Source organism: Oncorhynchus kisutch, linkage group LG27, assembly GCF_002021735.2.
Source record: "Oncorhynchus kisutch isolate 150728-3 linkage group LG27, Okis_V2, whole genome shotgun sequence".
Classification (NCBI taxonomy): domain Eukaryota; kingdom Metazoa; phylum Chordata; class Actinopteri; order Salmoniformes; family Salmonidae; genus Oncorhynchus; species Oncorhynchus kisutch.
This window is the reverse complement of record NC_034200.2, coordinates 33,890,260-33,916,230: the sequence shown is the minus strand read 5'-3', so window position 1 is coordinate 33,916,230 and position 25,971 is coordinate 33,890,260. Positions and strand designations below refer to the sequence as shown.

Below are 25,971 nucleotides of genomic sequence, written 5' to 3'. Positions count from 1 at the left end.
TACGTTAATTAGGGATTTATTCAACAAAATGAATTTAGTTAGTATGAAAACATTTAAAAGTATAACATTTCCTATAGAACAGTATCCCATATCTATACATATAAAAAACATTCTACCATCATTATTTTACATCCAAAAGGCGGTGTCCAAAACTGGTTTGCCTAATATTTACTCGAACGGCATACAATTTAGAACGTATGCCTACTGTTTTCATAAAAATGAATGCAAGTAAGCAACAAATATCAGCATACTAGGCTCATCCTACTGAGAATGCATCACTCTCTTTCTACCCCAAGTCTGCTCCATAAGGAAAATCACTCAGGAGGATCAGCTTACGATCAGCTCAGGGTCCTTTTAAAACGGTTCTATATCATCAGATAGGTGGGGATCAGTGTGTGTGTGTGTGTGTGTGTCTGTCTGGGACACAAAGGTTTTGGGGATCCCCCTTCTCCTTTGCGTCATTGTCTTAACCCACAGTGATGAATCGGCTGCCTTTGCTGGTCTGCGCAGTGGCGACGCGCTCGTCTTTCAGGATGCGGAATCGCTCATTCAAAGTCATCGCAGTCTGATGTGACAACAGTTGGGAGAGAAAGCTTGTCAGAAAAACATTCAATTCGCTTCACACAAAATCAAAAATGTTTTAGTCGTGTACATTGACGCTATTGCAGGTGCAGCGAAATGCTTGGGTTTCTAGCTTCAGCAGTGCAGTAATACCTATAAATAATACTTTTGAAAAACAATTTTTTAATTATAACTAGCAATGGTCGGACACCATGTTATTTGTCACATGCGCTGAATACTTTCAGGTGTAGACCTTACAGTGAAATGCTTACTTCCAAGCCCTTATCCAACAATGCAGTTTTAAGAAAATACAACAACAAAAAATACAAATAGTCTGGGTAGCCATTTGATTAGCTGTTCAGGAGTCTTATGGCTTGGGGGTAGAAGCAGTTTAGAAGCCTCTTGGACCTAGCCTTGGCGCTCCGGTACCACTTGCCGTGTGGTAGCAGAGAGAAGTCTGACTTGTGCACATATAATACATTTGCATATAATGGTGTGTACATACAGTATTACTGGGTCCAGTTCACTAGAAAACAAACTGACTGAATCAGGGAGACACTATCTGAACTTCAATAAGTTTGTTAACATTGCACGTTTTTAAACCTTTTTGCTTCGGCGTGCACTAATGAATGACACTATTCACCAATTCACAAGGGGAAACTTAGATCTTGAACCACTAGGGAGAGTTAGACTATTTACATCAAACAACCATTCATAACATTTATACGGAGTGTACAAAACATTAGGAACACCTTACTAATATTGAGTTGCACCCCCTTTAGTCCTCAGAACAGCCTCAATTCGTCAGGGCATGGACTCTACAAGGTGTCGAAAGCATTCCACAGGGCTGATGGCCCATATTGACTCCAATGCCTCCCACAGTTGTATCAAGTTGTCTAGGTGTCCTTTGGTTGGTGGATCATTCTTGATACACATGGGAAACTGTTGATCATGGAAAAACGCAGCAATGTTGCAATTCTTGACACACTCAAACCAGTGTGCCTGGCACCTACTACCATACTGTTCAAAAGGCACTTCAATCTTTCCCAGTCACCCTCTTAATGGCACACATACACAATCCATGTCTCAATTGTCTCAAGGCCTAATCCTTCTTTAACCTGTCTTCTTTCTCCCCTTCATCTACACTGATTGAAGTGGATTTAACAGGTGACATCAATAAGGGATCATAGCTTTCACCTGGTCAGTCTTGTGGAAAGAGCAGCTGTTCCTAATGTTTTGTACATTGAGGCTCAGAGGACATGATCTGAAACAACTTGGGCTGTGTTTACACAGGCAACCTAATTCTGATATTTTACCTAATCAGATTAGATCTTTTGCCAAAAATGTGCAAAAACATCAGAATTGGGCTGCCTTTGTAAATGTAGCCTTTGTGTACAATTGCCTAATTCTATCTTATTCTCACCGGTTTCCCCACACTGTTGATGTCAAACTGCAAGGGGACTCCTTTAGGTGGTTCCGTTTTCTTCTCCTCTTCCACCTTCATCTTGACTGGGGCAGAGCTGGTGGGGGCCGAGGGGTGCAGGGACCAAGCACAAGGAGGCCTGGGACAACAGAGAAGAAAATATGGCGAGTGGTCATGGACAGTTGCCGAAAATATATAAAGGCACCCATGCACTTTTCTTAAATAATTCCCTATTTATTCTAAAACTACATTGCAGAAACAATTTTATTTTTTGTAAATGTAAGTTTAGATTTGAGAAAATAAAAGATGAATGGACAATTATTGGCACCCCGGAACTAGTACTTGGTGGCACAGGCTTTGGACAAGAACTGCAGACAAACGCTTCTTGTAGCCATTAATGAGCTTGTAACACCATTCTACTGGCAATTTGGCTAACTTTAAAGCAGCAAACTGCTCTAATTCTTCAATGTTTGAGGAGTGCCCTCCACCAATGGCAGTTGTCAGCTTTAGCCATAGGTTATGGATGTGATTCCGATTGGAACTCTTCACTGGCCACTCCAGAACAGTCCAGCATTTCTTCTTGAACCATTCCAGGGTGCTTTTAACATTTGTTTGGGATTGTTTAACTGCTGGAAGTTCCACAACCTTCAGACAAACACAGTTTTTGGACAGTGGGTTGAACATTGCACTCCAAAACACCTTGATAATCTGCTGATTTCATGATGTCTTGCACACATTCAAGGCCCCCAATACCAGAGGCAGCAAAGCAATCTGCTTAATTTGGTTGTTGGTAAACATAGGAAGACCTCACTACTGAAAGAGACAAGAAAGCCTGATTGAACTTCTCAAAGACCCACCTAACAAGCTTTAATCCTGGAGGAAATGTTCTGTAGACCAATGAAACAAAATGATTGTACATTGGCAATACAGATCAGCACTGTGTTTACTGACAGTTTACTGAAAAGAACACCCTGCCTACAATCAAACATGGGAGGTTTGATAATGCCGTGGAGTTTCTTTGCTGCCTCTGGTATTGGGGGCCTAGAATGTGTGCAAGACATCATGAAATCAGCCGATTATCAAGGTGTTAAAGAGTGCAAGGTTGTGGAACTTCCAGCAGGACAACAACCCCAAACACACATCAAAAGCACCCTGGAATGGTTCAAGAAGAAAAGCTGGACTGTCCTGGAGTGGCCAGGGAAGAATCCAGACCTGAATCACATCCAAAGCCTATGGTGAGATCTGAAAAAAGTAGTTGGAGGGCATCCCTGAAACATTAAAGAATTCTTGCTGTTTCCTGCCGAAAAGTGGGCCAAATTGCCAGTCGAAAGGTGCAGCAAGCTCATTGATTGCTATAAGAAGAGTTTGTTACACTACATGACAAAGTATGTGGGCACCTGTTTGTCAAACATCTAATTCCAAAATAATGGGTATTATTATGGTGTTGGTCCCCCCTTTGCTGCAATAACAGCCTCCATTCTTCTGGGAAGGCTTTCCACTAGATGTTGGAACATTGCTGCTATAACAGCCTCCATTCTTCTGGGAAGGATTTCCACTAGATGTTGGAACATTGCTGCTATAACAGCCTCCATTTTTCTGGGAAGGCTTTCTACTAGATGTTGGAACATTGCTGCTATAACAGCCTCCATTCTTCTGGGAAGGCTTTCCACTAGATGTTGGAACATTGCTGCGGGGACTTGCTTCTATTCAGCCACTGGAACAAATGTTCCAAGCTCAAACCATGAAAAACAGTCCCAGACCATTACTCCTCCTCCACCAAACTTTACAGGGAGCTCCCAAGTGGTGCAGCGGTCTAAGGCACTGCATCTCAGTGCTTGAGGCGCTAATACAGACACCCTGGTTAGATTCCAGGCTCTCACAACCGGCCGTGATTGGGAGTCCCATAGATCTGTGCACAATTGGCCCAGCATCGTCCGGGTTTGGCCGGTGTAGGCAGTCATTGTGAATAAGAATTTGTTCTTAACTGACTTGCTTAGTTAAATAAAGATTACATTTAAATATATGCATTGGGACAGGTAGTGTTCTCCTGGCATCCGCCGAACCCAGATTTGTCCGTCGGACTGCCAGATGTTGAAGCGTGATTCGTCACACAGGAGAACGCGTTTCCACTGCTCCAGAGTCCAATGGCGGCAGCTTTACATCACTCCAGCCGTTGCTTGGCATTGCACATGCTGCTCGGCCATGGAAACCCATTTCATGAAGCTCCCGACAAACAATTATTGTACTGACGTTGCTTCCAGAGGCAGTTTGGAACTCGGTAGGACAGACAAATTTTTACGTGCTTCAGCACTCGGCGGTCCCGTTCTGTGAGCTAGTGTGGCCTACCACTTTGCGGCTGAGCCGTTGTTGCTCCTAGATGTTTCCACTTCACAAGCATTTCGCTACACCCAGAATTACAGCCATCAATCACGATTATGTGACGAAGAAGATTTGACAACAGCACTTATAGTTGACCGGGGCAGCACTAGCAGGGCAGAAATTTGCAGGACTGACTTATTCAATTATTTTAGAAGAAGTAACAAATGATGTAAGAAAAGTCCAAGGGTGCCAATATATTTGGTCGCCACTGTATACATAGGGCCAGGAGTATTTACATTTTTTTGTCATTTAGCAGATGCTCTTACCCAGAGCGACTTTCAGGAACAATTAGGGTTAAGGGCAATACTCAAGGGCACAGAGATTCTTCACCTAGCCAACATGGGGATTCAGACCAGCGACCTTTCGGTTAATGGCACAAAGCTCTTACCTACCTGCCACCCTCGTACCACTTGAACGGATTAGGAAAAACTACTGGCCCTTAGTTAATATGAGGTTATTTGGTATGGTAACTACTGGCCCTATGTATTTAGTCAGTCTCTGCTCATATAGTGGTATGTGTGGCTTCATAATGTGACTCACTCAGACTGTGTCATGGCAGTGGGGTTGTCGATGGAAACGGTCAGGATCCCACTGCTGTTTGTTGACGTGCGCCACCTGGTGGACAGATATACACACATATGGTTAGACGACTTGTGGATAATGATGAGCAAAGGTTTGATGTGTAGTCTTCAAGATTGTGCACTATATTATAGAGTGGAATGCCGTCTGTCAAGAGGCGACAGTCTCACACCCACACACACACACACCCACACGTCAAATACTCACTGGCGGGTTCTAACTGGGGCAGGGGATATAGAGGTTAAAGTCGGCTTCGGGACCTGGGCGTGAACCTGCAGTATGGAAGAATGTACAGGTGAGACAAAGACAGGACTTTCCATGCATTGTGTCCAATACATTTAAAAAAGTCTACATACGGTCAGAGACACCTACGGGCCAATAGAGTGTACCTTGAGGCCCCTGCGGGAGAGAAATGTGGCCTGGCGGGCTTCTCTCTGGGTTTGGACAGGGGGCAAGGGCCTACAAGGAGAAGACAAAATAGATGGTTGGTCTAAGGATGGAGATGGAAATGTTCCATGATGTCCTTTGTTTGTGCAATGTCATTGGAGAGCACTTGGAACAACGCTTCAGTGATTCTCAGCGTTAAACAGAGCCAGGGACAATTTGTTCCCTACCACTTTGCTTTGATGTTAACCCTTTGATATTTGCAGATCTTATAGGCCTATATAGGTATAATCAGTGTATATGGCGCTTCCCCCACATTACTTAAAGAGGAAATCTGCAGTTGCTACATCCCTTTTTGGACTTGTAAATGAATTATATGTACCCATCGATTCTTGAATATAGTAATATATTATAAAGGCCTCATGAGTTTAGTTCAACAGTCGTACCCCATCAGAACCCAAAATATAAGCTTGTTTAACTCCAATGTTTGCAAACAAAGTAAATGTAAACAAACACCATATAGCTTCAACACGGTTAAAACTATACTTTTGATTATAATGGATGGTCAAGTCCTTGCATCCCATAGCTGTATGCATTTTAGAATGGTTACATTTCTTCACCCCAAATCCCTCAGCTGTTCATTAATAACAGTAGCAGGGAGAACACTTTGTTATTGTTTCAACGGCTGATTTGCCCTTTAATACATACAGATCTGCAAACATTGAACGGTTATGGCAAAGGGAAGAAGGGGTAGATAGCGGTCTGGGACCAGCTGATGATGTGACATAGTGATATTCCATGGAGGGGAGTCATCCAGGAGTAATGCTGCAAAATTTATTTCCTCACCGTCTCCGCTGCTGAAAGGGTCTCGTCGAGTCGAGGCCTCTCTGTACGTCTGTCTGTCTATAGGGCCTCCTTTGGCCTTGCACCTGTCTGTATTGGGCTGGTTGGATAAAAGGCCGTGATTGGTTGTTGAAGGGCCGTGATTGGTTGTTGAAGGGCCGTGATCGGTTGTTGAAGGGCCGTGATCGGTTGTTGAAGGGCTGTAACTTCTGAGAGAGAAAATGTAAATAGAAATGGTGAACAGAGGAGCACAGTCTTCTTTGGAAACTAACTCTCTCCTCTTTGATCCCAACAAGGGTCATGTTAACTTGGCATGAAACGGAGGAAAACAGTTCAAAACAGCGAGGTATTATCTTAACTTGTCCAATAAGGGATGCTCATTTTGGTTCTGATGCACGTTTTGCTACAGTGTGCCCTAATGAAAATGTCCCAGATGTATGAGCCCTTAGTACCCGGTTGATAGCAGGTCGGTTGAGCGGACTGATGCCTTTCTGTAGTGCTGCAGTCTTTCGGGCTGCCAGTCCAGTGATAACCCCTTGACCCCGGCTTCGAACAACCGGAGAGGGAATCTTTCGGCCTCTTCCAAAACCCGCTCTCGTTATCGCACCTCTTGGTACACCACCTCCTGGAAATGACACGGCTTCTTATTCATGTGGAGAATTCAATTGATGTGATGTATTGGAAGGTCTAACTAGTTCACTGGCATTTCAAATATCCCAAGCATGATTATATTAAGTTATTTAAGCAATATTTAAAATGTATATATGTATATTTAACCTTAATTTAACTAGGCAAGTCAGTTAAGAACAAATTCTTATTTACAATCATGTCCTAGGAACAGTGGGTTAACTGCCTTATTCAGGAGTAGAAGTCTACATACGGTCAGAGACACCTATGGGCCAATAGTGTGTACCTTGAGGCCCCTGTGGAAGAGAAACATGGCCTGGCGGGCTCGGGGATTCGATCTAGCAACCTTTCGGTTACTGGCCCAACGCTCTAACCACTAGGCTACCTGCCACCCAAGGGGGTGTGGTATATAGCCAATGTGGCTAAAGGCTCTTACACATGACGCAAAGCAGAGTGCCTGGATACAGCCCTTAGTAATTAGAGAAGTAAAAATAAATATTTTGTCATACTCGTGGTATATGATCTGAGATACCACGACGGTCAACCAAATCAGCATTCAGGGCTCGAACCACCTAGTTTATGGTCAACAATGGAGAACTAGTTGCAGTGAAGAGCACCACAAACAAAACTACTGTACACACGTCTTTGAGTCTGTCCCCTGGTCCTCGCTCCAACTGGCTTCCCTTGGACAAAGACCTTCCCCTTCTGTAGTGGCCTGCGGTTCCCCGGGCCCGGCCTCCTTGCTTGTTGCTCTTTCTTGTTCAAACGAATTATATCATCTAGGACAGTAAGATGAACAAAACCATACGTTTACTTGTCAGTGAGCTCTTTCAGTCAATCTAACGTTATGTATGCCATACTTATGAATTAAAGTTTGTCTGGCTCTTGGAAGTCTTGGCTGAATTTGTACATTCTAGTTAACTAACTACATTAATCATTCTCGCTGACATTTGGATGGGCCAATAGACCTGCATAACAATTAACGTTAGCTAGCAGTTCCTTAACTGAGTAGTAGTGGCTAATTGGCTTTGTCGCATTGAATGAACGCAGCTAGCGGTTAGCAAACAAAGTTGCCCAGAGTAGTATGTAAGTCGTTTTAAATATACAGTGTAATGTATCTTTTAAAAAAATGCATATAATTAGCTAGATAACGATTCATATTATGCGAACATTTAGCAAACTAGCAAGCAAGCTACAACAACCAAGCTCGAGCTGCCGGTGACCCACCCACATCAACGGTGTCGCGAGCGGCCTTACCTAAAGACATGTCGACCTTATCAGGTCCGCCGGAGCTGATCCCCCGTGTAGCCGAAAAACCAACGTTGCTCATACTGTGGAAATCTGTAGCTACACACAGGAAAATATTCTGGATAAAATTCACAAAAATTAGCACGCTAGCTAGCCAGCCTAGCTATCTAGTGACGTCAAATATCCCCCCCGTCTAAACGGTTGTCACTAGATACAACAGCCACAAAGAAAAAATGTGCTATTTCGTTAAACATTTTTGCTATTTGGTCTTAATTTAGGGGTATGTATAAGGTTGGGAGTGTGGTTAAGGTTAGGTTTAAAATCAGATTTTAAGAATATCAATTTTAGACATGGGGAGCTTAATACTTTGTGGCTGTGGTAACTGGTGACGATTAGAGACACGAATGGCATTTTGGGATGTGTAGTTGTCGTAATACCTGCTCTTACAAAACATCTTCTCTTACAAAACAAAAAGAACACGACACGCGTGTAAATGTGTACGTCTGCTGTTGTTTGAATACATACATATCAAGAAGCCTCAGTTTAACTCTGAAGAGGACTGCGATACACGTTTACAATAATCTGTATGCATCGCAGGTAAGGCATTTCTTGCCAAACATTTCAGTGCGATTGTCATTTAATTATTTCCTGGCTTACATCAAATGGTGTCTTGGTCTGCATGATAACATCCTGTTTTGCCATGGTTGCTTGCATTATTAGAAAATGTATTGAAGATGAAAAAGTGATATTTCTTTAGTAATTATCCTCCAATGCTTCCCTCTATCCAGTTTGTTGCTCATTCCAGCATCCAAGCACATTTGGAAGTTTGTGACACTCGAGAGCCAAAGACACTGCTCCTTTACCAAATTAGTAGGCCCAAGCAGCATTAATAATCGAACCACCATGCCAGCAGAAAAACGCAAGGCAACGTTGGTCAAAATGGACAACACCAAACGGCAGAAGCTGCAGGCTGTAAAAGAGGGGAAGAGGGAGAGAGTAGAGGGCTGGCTGCAGGATGTGGTGGCAGAGCAACGGAAGGAGAAGAAGGACTTGAAATTCAACAAGCAGCGCCTCCGTTTTCTGTCCCAAACCCAGAAGATAAAGCAAGGTTCAGAGGGAGTAGTCTACTGGATGAACCGGGATCACAGGGTCCAAGGTGAGAATCTCCAGTATATCCACTACCAATAACAGTGGATATACAGTGGGCTCCCAAGTGGCGCAGTGGTCTAAGACACTGCATCTCAGTGCAAGAGGCACCACTACAGTCCCTGGTTCAATTCCAGGCTGTATCACATCCGGCTGTGATTGGGAGTCCCATAGCGGTGCACAATTGGCTCAGCGTCATCCCGGTTTAGCCGGAATAGGCTGTCATTGTAAATAAGAATGTCCAATAGAAAGTACAGCCTTTTCACACTGCTGAGCTGTGTTATGGCCTGGTTTGCATCCACCATGCTCGAAATTACAATGGAAAAATAATCTATTCAAGCCAGTATAGTTTGGGTTGACATTGTAGTGGGAATTTTTTTGGTGGATTCTTTTCAGTATTTGCAGCCATATTCACCAGTAACAGAATGTTTGCTTCTCTCTTTTACTATTTCTGTAGATAACTGGGCGTTGATCTATGCCCAGCAGCTTGCCCTCGAAGAGAAGCTGCCCCTGCATATCTGTTTCTGTTTGGTGGTACCACAAAACTCAGAGTTGGCCACCATCCGCCATTTTGGCTTCATGCTGAGGGGACTGGAGGAAGTTGCAAAGGTAGAGAAACCCTCCATTGTTGTCTGGGGTGAAAATGACTTGTGTGTTCTCTTCCCTGTTCTTTCTATCTAGGGAGTAGGTTGACTTTAATTGTCATGAGTCTTTCCCTGGAGGCAGAACTGAGTACATTTTTATTTTATCCCCCCCCCCTTAGATAGACCAGCTGTAAAGTCAATATTGACTGTATTGTAGAAATTCATGAAAACAAACATTATTTTCAGTCTTCATTTTAAGGTTGGGCATTAGGGTTATCAGTGTGGTTAGGTTAGGTTTACAATCAGATTTTATGATTTTGAAGCAGAGCTTCCTTCCAAGATTCATGATGGAAAAAAAGACAACCTGCATCTAGGTACTGGCTCAAATAGCTTTCCCAATTGAGAAAATAACAGCTGCTGGGAGACTTTGAGATGGAGATAAACCTATCCTAAAACAAATGTAAAACAAATGTAAAAACCACACACTAGAAAAGACAGGTGACCAACCTTGACTCAAGTTCTGTTGATTTTTACATTTTCAGTGAATCAAGAAACACAAAGCTGAAGAATCTGTATGCGAATCTGTTTGTTGATTCACAGCAAATTAAAAATAAATTGAGCCGAGGTCAAGTGCTTGTCTTTTCTAGTGTGCAGTTTTTGTCTTGGTATCCGGCCTCGTGGCCGCACTCCTACATTCCCCCCCTACGATTGTTATGCGCTGTGTCTTGAGTTCGAGGCCTTTGAGAATTATGTGTCCTGTGTGATCCTAATGCAAGTGGACTTTGATACTTCAGACCTTTTTAACTTAGCAATTAAGCAGGTTACTCATGTTATGATTGTAAACAAATATATGTGAGGATATGACATCTGGGTCGTCATCTTGACATCCCAGCCTGGCTCCCCTCAATTCTTACACTTGTTTTTGGCCCAATCAGTCACCCGAGGGAGATTCTCAATTGGCAAAAAGTCTGTCCTCTCTTCAACTCTGTCCTCCTCTCTTCCGTGACTCGGAAACCTATACGTGGCTGCCGTATGTAGGAGAGTGTCAGTTTGTTAATGGGTGAAGGGAGGACGTTGCTCCTCTCCTTGGTTGCTGCCTCCGGTGTAGGATGCTCAGGTGTGTCCTACCCCAGGAAGAGTTTTGAAATGCGCCCTCAAAGAACAGCTGTTATTTTCTCAGATGAGAAAAGCATGCACACATTTAAAAACTATACGCTACTTATCTTTTTATCTATAAAATGTCTAGCATAACTGGCAATACATTTTTTTTTTTACCACTTTAGACATGAGTATTTTGAGATTCCACCTCTGTAAATGTAATTTGCCTGATGGAGTGATAGAGGAGGACAGACTCATTTCTTACAAGTGCAATTCTTTCCACGTTTCCTCCTACTCGAGTGGATGCTAGGTGGCGAAAGGAATCGAGATATTCCAATTGAGATTCTCCTCTATACCTGCTTCCTTCTTGTCCCATGCACTTATTTGTCCCCCCCTTTCACAGGACTGCAGTGCCCTGGATATTCAGTTCCACCTGCTCCAGGGCTCCGTTGGAGAATTGCTGCCAGGGTTTGTGGCGGACTGGAGTTTTGGGGCAGTAGTGACCGACTTCTCCCCTCTAAGGACACCGCTGCAGTGGGTGGAGGAGGTCAAAAAGGGGCTTCCGTCGGATATCCCCTTCATACAAGTATGAAGATCAGTCGCTTCAGGAATACTTAGCATTTTTTGTGTGATATCCCCTTCATACAAGTGTGAACATCAGTCCCTTCAGGATTACTTACATGCTGACTAGACCGGACATGTCGCGTGCGCGAGCATCGCAAAATAAATTTAGAAATCCATGTTATTCAATTATTGCACCCACACTGCTAGCGCGCGCCAACGAGCGTCGGCGTTGCCAAGGGCTAAAATAGAAGTCATTCCTATTTCTGACGCAGATCGCGCAGCAAGACCTGCCTCTCCCATCCCCTCATTGGTTTATAGAAGCAGGTACCCACGTGCCATCTCCTCATTGGTCATACCCACGTGGGTGATAGAAAGACGAACTGTTTTGCCTGTTGTCGTGGTAATACTATGAAAGTGTAGATGGATCACCATATAAATTCAAAGATGAAAAAGCCTGGAAGGAGGAGAGATGACTAGAAACAATTTCGTTGACCGTTTTATGTGTGGATTAATTGGCGGAGTAGAGGACCTTGTGCATTTCAGGTAAAATAACAACTCAATGTTTATATCCCAGGACAAATTAGCTAGCAACAGCAAGCTAGCTAAAAAGGACAAATTAACTAGCAAGTGCAAGTTAACTAGCTAAATTGCCATACATGTTTAATGCTTTTTGACCTGTCCCCAAATTAATGTCATTGGTTCAGAGTTAGTTTTGATATTTTAACCTGTGTGTCGTGATCGCGTTTGGTGTAAGGGGACAAATACATTTATGCACGATGGTGCACGCGCTCAGCCGGTTTCGGTTTCGTGTTGCGTTTATTGTGTGATATCCCCTTCGTACAAGTATGCAGATCAGTCCCTTCAGGATTTACTTTGCGTTTAAAAAAAAAATGTGATTAGTTGCGCGCAAAAGTGCTTTATTTTGCTGCAGCAATTCTGATATTTTGCATGGCAATTTGCGAACATTTTTGTCAAATGTATCACAAAAATGCACAGACGGTGTGTTGTGGCTTGATTGAACATTATGGGGTAAAAGTCAGATGAAAGTCGCACCCAGATGCATTTATTTTTCTGGGTCAGTGTTATTGGGGGCCGGAGCTTCTAGAGTATCATTGTGCAAAAGATTTGTGTTAGGAGGTTTGTGTCCCGTGTTGGGTAGACAGGGATGGAACTCACTCTGTTATACCAACACTGAACACCTATTGAATTCCTGTATAGCTTTCTTCATTCAATTTCTCAGGCTATATTAACAAAGGATTTCCAGTCTGTCAACTACCACGTCTTCCTGTCACTACCACAGGTCGATGCCCATAACGTGGTGCCCTGCTGGGTGGCATCAGACAAGCTGGAGTATTCTGCCAGGACGATCCGTAACAAGATCACCAAGCTTCTGAAGGAGTTCCTCACAGAGATGCCTTTAGTGGACAAACACCCACACACTGCTCTCCGAACCGCCAAAGTAAGAGGTTGCTTATAGAAGGTGGGCCTCATTAAGATGAGGGATTCCTTAATGGTATTTGTATTGACACAATCCACTAAACTGGGTTGGTTAATGAGTTGGTCTCTGGGTTGGTTAAATTCTTGCCTGATCAGAAAACAACCCATAGCCCCCACCGTCTCCCTTCCACCGTATTAGCAGAATGCACAGGATAGGCGTAAGCAATAAGGTGATGACTTTGCAAAGCCTTCCAATGGAGCTTCTGTTGTATTGCTTACACCTATCAAGTCCCTCCAGACCTGCAAACACCAAAGTGGAAGTAAGTTTGATGTTGTTTTTAGAGAAGACCTAAGTTCTTCCTCATATCTTTCCCATCGTCTTTCCTCCTCTGTTGGTATAGGCCACTCCATATATATTAAACTTTTCACAACCTTAAATAAATGAAGCTCTTCTCTCCTTCCAGCCAGTAGACTGGGCAGAGGCATTGTCCTCTCTGGAGGTGGACAGGACGGTGGAGGAGGTGGATTGGGCCAAGTCTGGCACTGCAGCAGGCATAGCCATGTTGGAATCTTTCATCGACCTTCGCCTCAAGAACTTTGCCACGCAGAGGAACAACCCCAATTCTTCTGCCGTTAGTCAGCTCTCGCCGTGGATCCGCTTCGGTCAGTTGGGGAAGCCGCTTACTGGAATTTGTGCCAATACAAACTATAGGATTATTTCAGCCTATAATCACACACCCACTATGAGCTTGTAATACACACCTGTGTCAGCTCTCCCCTTTCTAAATGTTGAATTAAATTCAACATGCCAACTCAAAACACAGTGTTCACCTGATACCAGCCTACAAACACACCTCTTATGACCTTATACACCTAGCACCCACCCGGTGTGAAGCCCCAATCCCACCCACCCGGTGTGAAGCCCCACTCCCACCTAAAGAAACACAGGCTTTGCAGGCCTGCTCGTATCCAGTGTTATTTGTATGCAAATGTTTTTCAAACTTATTTCTGAAGCTCAAGGTGGACTCCACTGACTGTCCCTCCTTCTCTTCCTCCTGCTCTCTATCCCTCCATCCACTTCCTTCTCCCCTTTCTACCCTCTTTCCATCCCTACCTCCATCCCTACCTATCTCCAGGTCACTTGTCTGCCCAGCGTGTGGTGCTGCAGGTAAAGTGCTGTGGGAAGAGTGCTGGCGAGTCTGTTTTCTCCTTCACAGAAGAACTGGTGGTGCGCAGAGAGTTGACCGATAACTTCTGTTTCTACAACCCCAGCTATGACAGTGTGAAGGGTGAGTGAGGAGGACTGAGTTCTCTTGAGTTAAGACGTGATCGGCATCCAAAATGGCACCCTGTTCTCTATGTAGTGCACTGCATTTGACCAGAGCCCCAAGCAAATACCTGATTAGAATTGCGCTGCGATTGGATACAGGCTACAGGTCTGTTCTACAGGCTCATGACCAGTTCTGCAGTTTTTTTTGTGTGTGCTGATCATAGTTTACTATTCCCGAAAAGAGCTTCTGGACACCAGAACAGCAATCGCTAACCTCAATTTGGATTCAGATTTCTACTTCAACGAATCTGTGGAACAGGGCATACTGCTCACCCTGGATCAGGCCCTAATCCCAGGGACTCGGAAAATAAACGAATCTGTGGAACAGGGCATACTGCTCGCCCTGGATCAGGCCCTAATCCCAGGGACTCGGAAAAGAAACGAATCTGTGGAACAGGGCATACTGCTCACCCTGGATCAGGCCCTAATCCCAGGGACTCGGAAAATAAACAAATCTGTGGAACAGGGCACACTGCTCGCCCTGGATCAGGACCTAATCCCAGGGACTCGGAAAAGAGACGGCATAAGGGAGGCCGACATGCGAGCACCCTGACGAATAAATAGTCTGCCTTTACCCTCTGTTCTATTGGCGAATCACCGGAGAACAAACTGGATGGCTCCGTTCGAGACTATCCTATCAATGGGACCAGAAGAACTGTAATATCCTATGTTTCTCAGAGTCCGTCATGGTTGAACAAGGACATGGATAATATGTCTAGCTGGTTTTTCTATGCATCTGCAGGATCAAACGGAAGCCCCAGTTAAGCTGAAGTGAGGGGTGCGTTTCTCTTTCTGAACAACAGCTGGTGCCTGAGGTAGAATACCTCACGATAAGCTGTAGACTATTTATGAAGAGAGACTTAATCTAAACTCAGCAAAAAAAGAAACGTCCTCTCGCTGTCAACTGCGTTTATTTTCAGCAAACTTAACGTGTAAATATTTGGATGAACATAAGATTCAACAACTGAGACATAAACTGAACAAGTTCCACTGACATGTGACTAACAGAAATGGAATAATATGTCCCTCAACAAAGGAGGGGTCAAAATCAAAAGTAACAGTCAGTATCTGGTGTTGCCACCAGCTGCATTAAGTACTGCAGTGCATCTCCTCCTCATGGACTGCACCAGATTTGCCAGTTCTTGCTGTGAGATGTTACCCCACTCTTCCACCAAGGCACCTGCAAGTTCCCTGACATTTCTGGGGGGAATGGCCCTAACCCTCAACCTCCGATCCAACAGGTCCCAGATTTGCTCAATGGGATTGAGATCCGGGCTCTTCGCTGGCCATGGCAGGAAATCACGGCTTCGTAAACAAGTGCATTGATGACGTCGTCCCCACAGTGACTGTATGTACATATCCCAGCCAGAAGTCATGGATTACAGGCAACATTCGGGCTGAGCTAAAGGCCACAACTGCTGCTATTTTTTTCCCCAGCTTCACCTGGAATGCTTTTCCAGTAGTCTTGAAGGAATATGCTGAGCACTTGTTGGCCGCTTTTCCTTCACTCTGCAGTCTAACTCATCCCAAACTATCTCAATTGGGTTGAGGTCAAGTGATTGTGGAGGCCAGGTCATCTGATGCAGCACTCCATTACTCTCCTTCTTGGTCAAATAGCCCTTACATAGCCTGGAGGTGTGTTGGGTCATTGTCCTGTTGAAAAAAAAAATCATACTCCCACGTATCGCTACAGAATGCTTTGGTAGCCATGCAGGTTAAGTGTAACTTGCAAATAAATCCCAGACAGTGTCACCAGCAAAGCACCATCACACCTCCTCCTCCATGCTTCACGGTGGGAACTACACATGCGGAGATCATCCGTTCACCTACTCTGTCTCACAACGACACGGCGATTGGAACCAAAAATCTCAAATTTGGACTTGTCAAACCAAAGAACAGATTTCCACCGGTCTAATGTCCATTGCTTGTGTTTCTTGGCCCAAGTGAGTCTCTTCCTTTTCTTATTGGTGTCCTTTTAGTAGTGGTTTCTTTGCAGCAATTTGACCATGAAGGCCTGATTCACGCAGTCTCCTCAGAACAGTTGATGTTGTGTCTTACTTGAACTTACAGTGTCTTACAGTCAACACAAAAGAAAAATAGAAAAATCGATGTACAGTGTGTGAAAATGTAGGGAGGTAGACAATAAATAGGCTCTAGAGGCTAAAATAATTAAAATTTAGCATTAATACTGGAGTGATGGATGTGCAGATGATGATGTGCAAGGAGAGCTACTGAGGAGCAAAGGCGCAAGAGCGTAAGTAATAATGTGGGGATGAGGTAGTCGGGTGTGCTATTTACAGATGGGCTGTGTACAGCTGCAGCAATCGGTAAGCTGCTCTGACAGCTGATGCTTAAAGTTAGGGAGCTATAAGACTCCAGCTTCAGAGATGTTTGCAATTCGTTCCAGTCATTGGCAGGAGAGAACTGGAAGGAAAGGCAGCCAAAGTAGGTGTTGGCTTTGGGGATGACCAGTGCAATATACCTGCTGGAGCGCATGCTACGGGTGGGTGTTGCTATGGTGACCCAGTGAGCTGAGATAAGGCGGGGCTTTACCTAGCAAAGACTTATAGCTGTCCTGGAGCCAGTGGGTTTGGCAACGAATATGTAGTGAAGGTCAGCCAACGAGAGCATACAGGTCGCAGTGGTGGGTAGTACATGGTGCTTTGGTGATAAAACGGATGGCACTGTGATAGACTGCATCCAATTGGCTGAGTAGAGTGTTGGAGGCTATTTTGTAAATGACATTGCCAAAGTCAAGGATCGGTAGGATGGTCAGTTTTACGAGGGTATGTTTGGCAGCATGAGTGATGCTTTGTTGCGAAATAGGAAGCCAATTCTAGATTTAACTTTGGATTGGAGATGTTTTATGTGAGTCTGGAAGGAGAGTTTACAGTCTAACCAGACACCTAGGTATTTGTAGTTGTCCACATATTCTAAGTCAGAACCGCCCAGAGTCGTGATGCTAGTCGGGCGAGAGGGTGCGGGCAACAATCGGTTGAAGAGCAGTTTTACTAGCATTTAAAAGCAGTTGGAGGCCACTGAAGGAGTGTTGTATGGCGTTGAAGCTCGTTTGGCGGTTTGTTAGCACAGTGTCCAAAGAAGGGCCAGATGTATACAGAATGGTGTCGTCTGCGTAGCGGTGGATCAGAGAATCACCAGCAGCAAGTGCGACACATCATTGATATATACAGAGAAAAGAGTCGGCCTGAGAATTGAACCCTGTGGCACCCCCATAGAGATTGCCAGAAATGAACTTGGTCTTTTACCAAATAGGGCTATCATCTGTATACCACCCCTACAATGTCACAACACAAGTGATTGGCTCAAACGCATTAAGAAGGTTAAGAAATTCCACAAATTAACGTTTAACAATGCACACCTGTTAATTGAAATGCATTCCAGGTGACTACCCCATTAAGCTGGTTGAGAGAATGCCAAGAGTGTGGAAAACTGTCAAGGAAAAGGGTTGTTACTTCTTAGAATGTCAAATATAAAATATGTTTTGATTTGTTTAACACTTCTTTGGTTCCTTCATGATTCCATATGTGTTATTTCATAGTTTTGATGTCTTCACTATTATTCCAGAGTATAGTAAATAGTACAAATAAAGAAAAACCCTGCAATGAGTAGGTGAGTCCAAACTTTTGACTGGTACTGTCTATGTTCATATCTACGTCAATTACCTCGTACCCTGCACATCGACTCGGCACTGGTACCCTGTGTATAAAGCTAAGTTATCGTTACTCATTAAGTTTTTATTATTACGTGTTATTACTTTAATATCTCTATTTTCTTTCTCTCTGTTTTAGGGCCCGTAAGCATTTAAAATAACATTTGATTAGTATCTACATGGTAGATTATGTGCAGGGTTTTAGACATTGCAACAATTTAAAGATCATTGTGACATTTTAAAGGGGAAGGGATGTTTCCGTTCTGTTCTGCGAAGTTAACATTAATGATCCTTGTATTTGATCTAGGTGCAAATGACTGGGCCCAGAAAACGTTGAAAGATCACGCCAAAGACCCCAGGCCATACGTCTATACCCGCGAGCAGCTGGAGAAAGCCCAAACCCACGACAAGCTCTGGAACGCAGCCCAGGTATCGTTTACAGTGATGACCGCCCATAGACTATCAACATGCAAACCAGCCAATTCAGCAAGTCTCAGAACAACAACAAGACTTGTATTTATTTATTAACATAAATCATGTAATAAAATCTGCAGTTTACACTTTTATCCAGAGCAACTTATAATATAGTGAGTGCATGAAAACAACTCCAATCACTTTGACACGTATGAATGCACTCACTACTGTTAAATTGCGAAGGATTAAAGAGAATTTTTGACTTCCATCTGGTGTCGTTTACTACTAACCGTTTGCTGGTTAGCAATGCCCAGAAAAACTACACCGGGAAGTCAAAAAGAAGCTCAGTCTTCAATCAAGTCAACTCACTGTCGGGCTGACTCCATTTACGATTGTTTTGTCGATAAGCTTTTGGTCGACCGAGATTGCTACTGCTTCGACTGAAAAAATCGGTGTACAAGACACCTGTCTGAGTGGACTAATCCATTGTGGAGGCCGTGGGGATGGCAAAGTCCATCACGCTAAGACGTGCACTACTGAAATTGTATATGGTTATATTACATAAGAACAATGGAGCAACACTAATAAAAATATATAATTTTTTAACAAATGCACTTCCGCGTTGGATAGCGGTCCCTGGCCGCGTTTCTGAAACGAACACGCTGTTAAATTGACACCTCTTCCTAGACCATGTTGCTATGTGCATAATAGCAAAGTTACCCAGCATATTGGTGTTGAGAACAATGTGGCGTAGGCAGCAGTGAAGTTGAGGAGAAAACAGCCCTTGCCTTAATTGTCTAAGAGAAGTGAGGAGAGAGAGAACCCCAACTTTAATTAGCTCTATAATCAAAAGCCTAACTGTTAAATGTGCCTGGCTTTATAAATCATCCATATACACATGGCCAAAAGTATGTGGACACCTGCTCTACACACAAAAAAGGTTTTTAGAAATGTTTGCAAATGTGTTAAAAATAAACAAAAATACTTTATTTACATCAGTATTCAGACCGTTTGCTATTAGACTCGCAATTGAGCTCGGATGCATCCTGGTTCCATTGATCATTCTTGATGTTTTTACAACTTGATTGTAGTCCACCTGTGGTAAATTCAATTGATTTGGACATGATTTGGAAAGGCACACACCTGTCTATATAAGGTTCCACAGTTGACAGTGCATGTCAGAGCAAAAACAAAGCCATGAGGTCGAAGGAAGTGTCCTTAGAGCTCCGAAACAGGATTGTATTGAAGCATAAATCTGGGGAAGGGTACCAAAACATTTCTGCAGTATTGAAAGTCCCCAAGAACACAGTGGCCTCCATCATTCTTAAATGGAAGAAGTTTGGAACCACCAAGACTCTTTATAGAGCTCGCCGCCTGGCCAAACTGAGCTATCGGGGGAGAAGAGCCTTGGTCAGGAAGATGACCAAGATACCGATGGTCACTCTGACAGAGCTCCAGAGTTCCTCTGTGGAGACGGGAGAACCTTCCAGAAGGACAACCATCTCTGCACCACTCCACCAATCAGGCCTTTTATGGTAGAGTGGCCAGACAAAAGCCACTCCTCAGTAAAAGGCATATGACAGCCTGCTTGGAGTTTTCCAAAAGGCACCTAAAGGACTCTGACCATGAGAAATAAGATTCTCTGGTCTGATGAAACCAAGATTGAACTCTTTGTCCTGAATGCCAAGCCTGGCATCATCCCTACGGTGATGGCAGCATCATGCTGTGGGGATGTGTTTCAGCGGCAGGGACTGGGAGACTGGTCAGGATTGAGGGAAAGATGAACGGTGCAAAGTTCAGAGAGATCCTTGATTAAAAACCTGCTCAGGACCTCAGACTGGGGTGACGGGTCACCTTCCATCAGCCAAGACAACACAGGAGTGGCTTTGGGACAAATCTCAATGTCCTTGAGTAGCACAGCCAGAGCCCGGACTTGAACCCGATCGAACATCTCTAGAGAGACCTGAAAATAGCTGTGCAGCTACGCTCCCCATCCAACCTAACAGAGCTTGAGAGGATATGCAGAGAATAATGTGAGAAACTCTCCAAATACAGGTGTGCCAAGCTTGTAGCGTCATACCCAGTAAGACTTGAGGCTGTAATCGCTGCTAAAGGTGCTTCAACAATGGACCGAGTAAAGGGGTCTGAGTACTTATGTAAATGTGATATTTCAGTTTTTTAAATGTTTTGAATAAATTTGCTAAGATTTCGAAAACTTGTTTTTGCTTGGTTGTTATGGGCTATTGTATGTAGATTGACGGGGGGAAAAAAAACAATTTAATCCATTGTAGAATAAGTCAACGTAGCAAAATGTGGAAAGTCGAGGTATGAATACTTTGCGAATTCACTGTATATGAAAAAATACACGTTTTTAAATTTAGACTAATCGATTGGTTGAAAGAACGACGACTCAGTCAACCAAGATTTTTTTGTTGTTGACCGGGACAGCCCTATATCACTGTAAATAAGTTCTCCATCTTGTATCCTTCCTCCTGTAGTACCAGATGGTGATTGAGGGTAAGATGCATGGCTTCCTAAGGATGTACTGGGCCAAGAAGATCCTGGAGTGGACCTCCTCACCAGAGGGAGCGCTCTCCATCGCCATCTACCTCAACGACCGATACGAGTTGGATGGGCAGGACCCCAATGGATTCGTAGGTAAGTGACTCACTGGTGGTTGGTTCAATTCTTACCCAAAGCACCTATTATTTTGGTGTAAGGCCAGGTTCCATTTCTGCACCTAGCCCCTTCCTACACCCCTTCAATGTTCTTAGATCTGATAGAATTGCCTAGTTAAATAAAGGTAAAACAAATATATTATATATATTTTAAATAAGGTGAATGGGCAGTACAAAAGATTAAGTACCTTTGATCTCCGGCCTAAAGAGGAGAGATGGAGGGGGATCTCCGTCAACTCGAGCAATAAATCAAAAGTAAAATAAACGGGTTTTAAAGATGGCTAACGGCTAAGTGGCATTTAAAAAATATTGCAGATTTGCGATTATGGATATTGCGCATGTCTAGATCGCAATTTTGATTAATTGTGCAGCTCTACTGTTTGGGTATGTTCTTTTGATTTTGGTACCTTAATGGGGAGGCTGCATCTGAACCTAGTAGACTGCGCCTCATTTAAGGGGTTATTATTTAAAAAAAATGTCTTTTGAATGCTGACATTTGGAAAGCAAACCTTTTTCTAAATATATTAACTATATTAACTAACTGTCATCACCAGCGCTGTGTAAATTAAACCAACATCCATTTGCACCTTGTCGTGTCTTTACTATCATTAAATTGAAGACTTGGTTTTTATCAAAGATTCTCTGTAATTAGTATTACGCGATCAAACTGATTTAATCATGTAACTGTAATTAATTAGGAAGTCGAGGCACCAAGGAAAATATTCAGATTACAAAGTTATAATTTCCCAATATAACCTTTCAAATATTTTATATCTGATCAATTAGTCTTCCAATTAATGAATTATTTACTTTACCTCACATTAGTCTCATTCCAAACGTTGGAAATTGTTGGTTATCTGCATGAACCCAGTCTTCACTATGAGTCATCCATACATCAATTGTCTTAAATCATTTATTTATTACTAACTAACTAATTCACAGAACTGCATAAACAAACAGTAAATATGGTTACAAGAAATGATAGGGGAATGTGCCCTAGTGGGCTAAACTGGCATGGCGGCTTGTTAGACAAAAGGGAAGTGGGGGTCGACTAAGATGAGACACTACAAAGTTGATAATTATAACAATTGAAATGCTAATCCTTTGCACATGAACGCTCACTCATTCGGGAACAATTGCAATCAATATATATTTACGCTCAGTGTGTCGCCGGGATCTTCGTTGAAAAGTTAGTTTCTGTTGGAGAGTTTTTGTCCTCTCTCTCTCTCTGTTGTGGTTAGAGTTGATTGTTCAGAGTGACATTCATTCATTCGTTATAGAATGGATGTTTCGGCGGTTGTCGTTCTTCGTGTCCAATGATACCGAATTCCTAGCTGCAGACTAGTAATTAATATCAAAGACTTGTTCTTATTCTGTCGGTATCAATAGTCTAAGAGTTTAACCACGTAGTATGGTTAAAAGATTCAGCAATGGTCTGCAACCTTCATTTGAGAGAAACATGATTGAGAGAAACATGGTCTACTTGAGGAATTTTCAAGATTGGGGTTTTATTTGGAATTGCAGAAAAGGGGCTGTCCCAGGATGCCTGACCCTAACTGGGCTCAGGGGCGGTCCTCTGATTTAGTTCAACTCAAAAGGGAATTGGGGTTTCCTTCATTAAACAGTCCAAAATCACATTACACAATTTTACAAACAGTATCATACTCACTCATTCATCTTATACAACAATTAAATGTAAACCTCATATCTGAGGCTATTATATAAACAGCGTTATGGTAATGTGGCCACACCGTCTCCCATGAGCTTCCCCAAGTTGTAACAAACGGACCAGTTCGTAGCTGGATTCTTCACCGATCTTTTATACCTTCTCCGGAACATAAACGTTGTTTGGACCTCAAGTTCGGTGAGGTGGAAGAAATTCCTTTGTTCTCTATGAAACTTCACTCTATCTCTATACTGTGTGGCCATGAGGAGATCCTCAGGAATTTACGACCTCTCTCTGACCACAGCAGCCTAGTTGAATGAGGAAAGGGGGAGGCAGGGAGAGGGGGATGGGGCTTGCTGTACCCAAAGAGGGCAACGTCATGACAACCTCTACCTGCTTGCCTCGTGCTGAATCTTTGTTCTTACGACTGTGACCATGTCTGTTTTACACTGCAACGTTCTTTTCCCCCAACCCTCTCTATCTCTCTGTAGGTTGTATGTGGTCCATATGTGGGGTCCATGACCAGGGCTGGGCCGAGAGACCCATCTTCGGAAAGATACGGTACATGAACTACAAAGGCTGCACCCGCAAGTTTGACGTGGCACAGTTTGAGAGGAAGTACTGCCCCAAAGACCTGTAATGAGGATAGGAGCTGAGGCAAGTTGGGGGAAGAGTGTATAGAGTCTGGGAGCCTTTATATCCCATACCTGGGTCATATTCGTAAGGGCAAAAACGTATCAAAATGTTGTTCAATGCAAAAATGAAAATAATCCTTTATTATTACATATTCAGGTGGTCCCTCCGTTTCTTTCTGTTTTGGTGCCTAGTGAATACTACCTTGTTCTCGAACCTACTCCAGACTTTAAGATGGGGTCAAGTTCGGCACAGCACATGTATCTTTATCTGTGTTCTTATTGTTCAGGGCCCGTATCCACAAAGCATCTTAGGAAAGGTCCTAGGAATCCTGTACACTTGTTTTAAGACAACAACCAAAAACGACTCTTAATTCTTGCCTAATATGTTGGCATGAATAACTTCTTCTTTTTTAAATGTTTTATTTTTTTACAAAGATTTTTACAAAGAAGATTTTTTATTTGAAAGGCATTGCACTGAATCATACAATATGATGGTTGTTAAAAGCAGAATTTTCATTATATTACTGTTATATCAACCCACTCATCTCTCTCCTTCAACAACTCTGAATCTCTTTTAGCACAGTAGGCATCAAGTCACTTGCCGATAATGTTGCCTAAAATATTTTGAAAGGTCTATCATTGACCACCAAAAGCACAGCCCCTAGACAGCCCCTAGATGCCCCTAGACAGCCCCTAGACAGCCCCTAGATGCTGTCAATTGTCAATTGCCGAGCTGACAAGGTACAAATCTGTCGTTCTGCCCCTGAACAGGCAGTTAACCCACTGTTCCTAGGCCGTCATTGAAAATAAGAATTTGTTCTCAACTGACTTGCCTGGTTAAATAAAGGTTAAAAAAAATAATAAAAAAAAAAACATGTAGGTTAATGAAATAGTCAAAAAGAAAAATGTGATCAAGTATTTAGGCATATCATAATGTGAATTAGGCCTCGTGTAAAATCATTGTCAAAAGCGCAAGAAATACCTACTGTTGCATGAAGGTCTATATTATTTATGGGCTAATCGTATAGAAATATCAAACTATTCTTTCAACTCCAGATCATTGCTTGTCTATGGCGCAGGAACCACTGTCCTTTACTGTTTTCAAGACACCTGCTGGTAACTCTTAACTGGTTAGGACAGCTCATGAGGTCTCCTAAATATCTGCCGACTAGGTGGGACTCTTGTGACTAAAGAGGCTTCACGCATAGCTTTTATTTTTACCCAGGAGAGAAGGAGAAAAATGTCTCCATTCTCAGCACCTGCGACCAATGTTCTACTCTGAGACGCTTTGTTGATACGGGCCCAGGTAGTACCTCTCCGTTTCACTCTGTTTTCCCCCTACTGCGCACAGCTGGGGGTTTTCAGCCACAGCATGCTGCTATTTCAGGTTTATATAAAACTACATGGACTGCAGAAACAATGTTATACACACAACTGTAAGTCGCTTTAGTTAAATGAATCTGTTAAATGGAACATACTGTAGCTATAGCAATATATCAATATGTGTTTGGTTGGGAAGCAGATCAAACGTGTCAAATAGGATGTCAAACACTCTTCTGAGGTCAAAAGGTAATTATACTCCATTTCATTTGTATCTGGTATCTAAGCGACTATGCAAATTATGCTAGTGTATGTACATGTATTACGGTTTTGCGTGATTGATTTTCTTTGGCTTGTCAAGAACATCACTGATGTTTTTATTTCACGTGTATTTCCTAGTGTTATTTTGGTAACATCTTCCTTGACACCCAGCGTGGTAACACTTTCCTTGACACCCAGCGTGGTAACACTTTCCTTGACACCCAGCGTGGTAACACTTTCCTTGACACCCAGCGTGGTAACACTTTCCTTGACACCCAGCGTGGTAACACTTTCCTTGACACCCAGCGTGGTAACACTTTCCTTGACAGCCAGCGTGGTAACACTTTCCTTGACAGCCAGCGTGGTAACACTTTCCTTGACAGCCAGCGTGGTAACACTTTCCGTGACAGCCAGCGTGGTAACACAATATGTCACAACACGTGTAAATATATTGGTCATGACAGTAGTATGAAGGTGTTATAACATGTTATGGCGCTTGGTGTCAAGTAAAGTGTTACCATTATTGTTTTGTGTCACAGTTGTCTTACGAAGAGATTAGCATTGTGCGTTGTATTTTTGAATAAAGTTGTCATTTGTTTTTAGTATAGTGTTCTGTGTCCAATAAATGTATTATTCTATAATGTTATCCCAACCTCAACTCTTTATATAACATTTGTAAAACTTCAAAACCTGATGAATTCACAGCTGAAAGATTTTCTCTTACAGTAATTGTCATATCCCAAAGCCAGTCTGATTTCAGAGCTAAACATAGTATAATCAGCTGTAACCAAGGTGATCAGTGATCTTCAGGATGCACAAAAAAGAGCATTGCGTATCACTTTTTATTGACTACCTGAAAGTTTTCGACGTTGTTGACCATGCCCTGCTGTTGCATAGACAACAGAAAATAAGTTTAAAGATAGTCAGTCAGCGATGCACAAAGTAATCAGCAATATTGGGTCGATTTCCACAACAACTAAGAGCGTTGCCAGACTGAACTTCTCCTCTGTTTCCGGTCCTGCAGCCATCCTGTAGCTATTGAAGCGAACCCACATGTGCAGATACACTCAAGGATTATCACAAAGTATGCGCTCATCTGTGGTGCTGCTTGTGGCAACGTCATA

At 43.0% G+C, this 25,971-nt stretch overlaps 2 protein-coding genes across 3 annotated transcripts; one reads left to right on the top strand and one right to left on the bottom strand.

Moving 5' to 3' along the window:
- On the bottom strand, window positions 1-9,035 carry LOC109871995 (UAP56-interacting factor). 2 transcript variants are annotated; one of them, XM_020463060.2, is made up of 10 exons: window positions 8,702-9,035; window positions 8,054-8,143; window positions 7,438-7,575; window positions 6,622-6,794; window positions 6,173-6,378; window positions 5,332-5,401; window positions 5,150-5,214; window positions 4,904-4,978; window positions 1,985-2,123; window positions 1-565 (listed from the first exon to the last, which is right to left on the bottom strand). In XM_020463060.2, exons 2-10 carry the CDS (start codon window positions 8,124-8,126, stop codon window positions 467-469), a joined length of 1,038 nt encoding a protein of 345 aa, XP_020318649.1. In that variant the 5' UTR covers window positions 8,127-8,143; window positions 8,702-9,035; the 3' UTR covers window positions 1-466. The 2 variants fall into 2 exon arrangements, with proteins under 2 accessions (XP_020318649.1, XP_031662549.1); XM_031806689.1 differs by lacking the exon at window positions 8,702-9,035 and adding an exon at window positions 1,319-1,503 and having other exon boundaries at window positions 8,054-8,348.
- On the top strand, window positions 8,433-25,493 carry cpdp (CPD photolyase). Its single transcript, XM_031806688.1, has 10 exons — window positions 8,433-8,641; window positions 8,833-9,200; window positions 9,648-9,799; window positions 11,276-11,458; window positions 12,737-12,895; window positions 13,338-13,536; window positions 14,010-14,162; window positions 18,181-18,302; window positions 20,786-20,945; window positions 23,123-25,493. Exons 1-10 carry the CDS (start codon window positions 8,631-8,633, stop codon window positions 23,269-23,271), a joined length of 1,656 nt encoding a protein of 551 aa, XP_031662548.1. The 5' UTR covers window positions 8,433-8,630; the 3' UTR covers window positions 23,272-25,493.
- The last annotated feature ends 478 nt before the right edge of the window (window positions 25,494-25,971 follow it).

Coding starts and splice junctions, on each gene's coding strand:
- LOC109871995 (XM_031806689.1), bottom strand. CDS start 8,126: ATGAGCAACGTTGGTTTTTCGGCTACACGGGGGATCAGCTCCGGCGGA. Junction 6,795..7,437: donor CAGGGGACAGACTCAAAGAC/GTGTGTACAGTA, acceptor TGTCATTTCCAG/GAGGTGGTGTACCAAGAGGT. Junction 6,379..6,621: donor ACCGACCTGCTATCAACCGG/GTACTAAGGGCT, acceptor TTTCTCTCTCAG/AAGTTACAGCCCTTCAACAA.
- cpdp (XM_031806688.1), top strand. Junction 14,163..18,180: donor CAGCTATGACAGTGTGAAGG/GTGAGTGAGGAG, acceptor TATTTGATCTAG/GTGCAAATGACTGGGCCCAG. Junction 20,946..23,122: donor GGACCCCAATGGATTCGTAG/GTAAGTGACTCA, acceptor ATCTCTCTGTAG/GTTGTATGTGGTCCATATGT.